The 3521-nt window shown below is 39.9% G+C and overlaps 1 protein-coding gene across 1 annotated transcript; it reads right to left on the bottom strand.

The window, feature by feature from the left end:
- Positions 1-1131: 1131 nt before the first annotated feature.
- Positions 1132-2774, bottom strand: LOC131032310 (RING-H2 finger protein ATL32-like). The gene has a single exon (XM_057963252.2). It carries the CDS (start codon positions 2638-2640, stop codon positions 1483-1485), a length of 1158 nt encoding a protein of 385 aa, XP_057819235.1. The 5' UTR covers positions 2641-2774; the 3' UTR covers positions 1132-1482.
- Positions 2775-3521: the final 747 nt, after the last annotated feature.

The following is a 3521-nucleotide window of genomic DNA, read 5'->3' as shown; positions in this document are numbered from 1 at the left end:
GATGGAAAAGTGAAGTTGGAGAAAGATGATACTCTGGTGAATGTTGTGGATACACTGACAAACTCGTGAGCACTATGAAGTTTGGATGGTGTGCTATTTCAATGGGCATTAGGGCCTTGAGTGGATGATAGTGTTTTAACTCTTTACAAGTCTTCAACAAGTGAGAGAATGTTGGGATTAAGTTGTCTGAACCTTAGAGTCCAAACATGCTTATTTTAATTGTTTATTTTATTTTCACCCACTTTGGAAGTCCTAAAGTTTAGGGAACTAGTGTCATAGGTTGCTATGTTGAGACTATGATGAATTTCTTTTAACTACTATGATGGTTACTAGTTCAGTGGAAGAGTCATGAAGAGTAATTATTTAGGAATTAATTTTCATGGTTGAGTTTACTTTTGACAAGTGGTGTGAGGTAGGTGTTGCATATACAACAAGGTGACAATTATGGATTAATTATTCGTTGTTGCATTGGAAGTTGCTATGTGTAGCATGTCATGTGTTTTGCAAGATGTTGTTCATGACACCACATACCTCTTTGGCATTGGAGTTGGTTTTGGAAACCATGGGCGCTTTCCACTTGTGTTGAGCTCTATAAATATGTAGCTTCTTTGTGTATTTTGTATGATAGGTTTGATATCTTCTAAGAAGCATTTGTGTCAGATATTCTCTAGAATTCTTTGCTGTTGTATATACTCCTGAATAATATTGGCTCTAGGCATTGTATTGTAATTGTTGGTGTTGTTGACAATACAATTGATTTTGTCTTTTGGAGTGTGGGTTTTTTCGAAAGGTTTTCCCACGTATATCTGGTGTTGTGGTTTTATTTGTTAAATCTGATTTTTTATGTGTTTATCTAATCTACAATAGTATAATAGTTTGTATAAAATTTCTGCATCACCTCTCTTATTAGATATAACATTTGGAAGCATTATTCCGCACTTTGACTTCCTTTCAAACTTATGCTCTAAACATTAAATACTTTTAAAATAACATATTTTACGATTAATAAAAATGATCAAATGCTTTTGTTCAATAAATTCTTTTGAAGATACGCTAACTAAACCATGATTTTCCAATATTCTTTCCATATTATAAACATTTACAATATGAAATATAATTGCCCTTAAATTTTTTTTATCCAATTATAAAATATTACTCTTTACAAATGTTATACAATAGATGTGGACCCTTCCACATGCTAATCTAATCAAAACAATCTTTACAATCGTTATGCAATAAATCCGGACCCTTATGCGTGCCAGTCTAATCAAAATACTATTTACAAACTTTCAATGTACACTGTACGATAAATATTTGCCTTATACTTTCATTTATATGATACCGAGTTGCTAGGTCGAATACATAACTGTTCTACCAGCATTTATAGGACCGGTAGAGTCGACCAGAGATTTGGGCACTTTAAGCGCAGCTCCGAGATCTCCTCTAAGCGGCGCATACAACACCTGGTACCATGCGGCATAGTTATCCAAACTTCGAACCCCATGGGACACCGATCCGTCCTCCGAACGGTCCGTCCCGTCTCCTCGTATGTCTCTTCCCATCGACCAACTCAACATCCTCTTCAAACGAGCTATCCCGCTGTTCGGACCCGATTTGATCTCTGCTCTCATATGAAAATCGCTCAGAAAAACTTCTTTCCAACGATGGCGGACGCACATAAACGCTCCCCCATCTTTCGGACGTAGATCTGCGCCCCGTGTGTACCAAAGAGTCGCCCACCTTAGACCACGTTGGCGGCGCACTAGAACTAGCTGGGTCTTGCGAAATTTTACGGTTTGCCACAAAGCTGCAGCTCCAGTTCAATCCGGGCGTGAGGCCCTCACCCGACGCGATGAACCACTGCGTGCCCTGATCCATTTCCTTACGCACCCTTAACAACGAGTACCCCGTTGAATCATGGCCCGAAGTCTCAATCGTTGCTTCGTTTTTCGCAAAATCCATATGATTGCTCGATCGGAGTCCGTTGTCTATAACAACCGTAAGCTCCTCTGGAGGCGCCGGCGGCGTCTGCGGTTGGAGGACATCGAAGTCCGCTACAGTTGGTTCGGGGTCGTCACCGGGCAGAAGGCTCGTTCGGCAAACGGGACAAGTTGTGTTGGAGGAGAGCCACAAATCGATGCACTCTGGATGAAACGCGTGGCTGCACTTGGGAAGCAACCGTAACATCTCGTGCTCCTTGAAATCGGTGAGGCAGACGGCGCAGTCAGAGAATTTGGGCCGTGCTTTGAGGCCCTTCACCCTGTTGTAGCTGAAAACCGGAAAACTCCCAATGATGGCTGGATCCAGACCCTGTGTCCCATCCCAGTAATTGGTATTATTACCCGCTTGCCCGAAAGCTCTCCTTGTTCGGCGGCGGGCATAGATGGACAAGATAGCAATGAAACACAAAATGAAGATGAGAATGATGCCAATGATCAGTACGGACCGATTGAAATTCGGGTTGGAAGGGTCTTGGTTATCCCCATCCGAAGCATCTCGGCTTTTGTTATCTGCCAGTTTCACTACTTTCAAAGGCGGAATGGATCTCAGATTGTTGGGGAAGTAAAAGCTTCCGTCATCTGCTGGGGTCGGTGCAGTGAAATTCTTCATCTTCTCCATAACTATTTGTCTGCTTTTCATTAATTAAAATTCCCCACAAACCAATTGCTTTATAAACACTACAGTTGTGTGCATTGCGTCGTATAATCTCGATGCCCCCTTTGGCTTTCCAGTTCAACTTTTCCAATAATTTTGTCTCTGCCTCTTGTCTTCAACCTGTTAGGTAGGCGCATCGTGGAGGGTAGTAGCACAATGCCCCAATTAGATACTTGAATACCATGACAGGGGAACAGACAAGAATAATTTTATGGAACTCAGAAAAGAAAACAATCCATACAAGCTAAAAAAAATTCATACCTCTTTCCATTCCGCCGGCTGAGGAAAATTCTAGCCCCGAGTTTCGATCCCACGACCTTCTGTCTTTATCGCAACGACATGAATTTTACCGACTTTTCTGTCGGTTATTTCGATGAAGTCGAAAACCGCTAACTTTAAGTTTGTGGATCATTGACGTCGACGAACTTTGGGCATATCTCCAAAAATGGTTTGCCGGCAGCTGTCCATCCCGGGTCTGCTTCCACTTATAAGGGAAACCATTTAAACGTAATAATCAAGTAATTTCACACAAACTGCAACAGTTGTTTTTAATTATTTAGCCTTGTTTTTCATGTTATCTTGATGCTTGGATATAATTGAACTTCAATGATCATATTTAATTAAACTTATCACTTGATTCCTTGGAGATAAAATAAATTTTAATATAATAAATTGTAATACTTTGTCAAGAAAATTCTCCTTGTCTTTTTCCTTTGTCTACTTAGTAGATATTACTATTTCTCTAATCCTCCCTTGTAAGATTAATTAGTATTAAAAATCTTGAAAAAAACATATACAAGATGTTTTGAATTAAAATAATTGGTCATAGGTTAAAAGCTTAATATATTTGAAAAAATAAACACATT

Source organism: Cryptomeria japonica, chromosome 8, assembly GCF_030272615.1.
Source record: "Cryptomeria japonica chromosome 8, Sugi_1.0, whole genome shotgun sequence".
Classification (NCBI taxonomy): Eukaryota; Viridiplantae; Streptophyta; class Pinopsida; order Cupressales; family Cupressaceae; genus Cryptomeria; species Cryptomeria japonica.
This window is presented reverse-complemented; position numbering and strand designations above follow the sequence as displayed.

Excerpts from the sequence above, each read along its gene's own strand:
- LOC131032310 (XM_057963252.2), bottom strand. The coding sequence starts at position 2,640 with ATGAAAAGCAGACAAATAGTTATGGAGAAGATGAAGAATTTCACTGCA.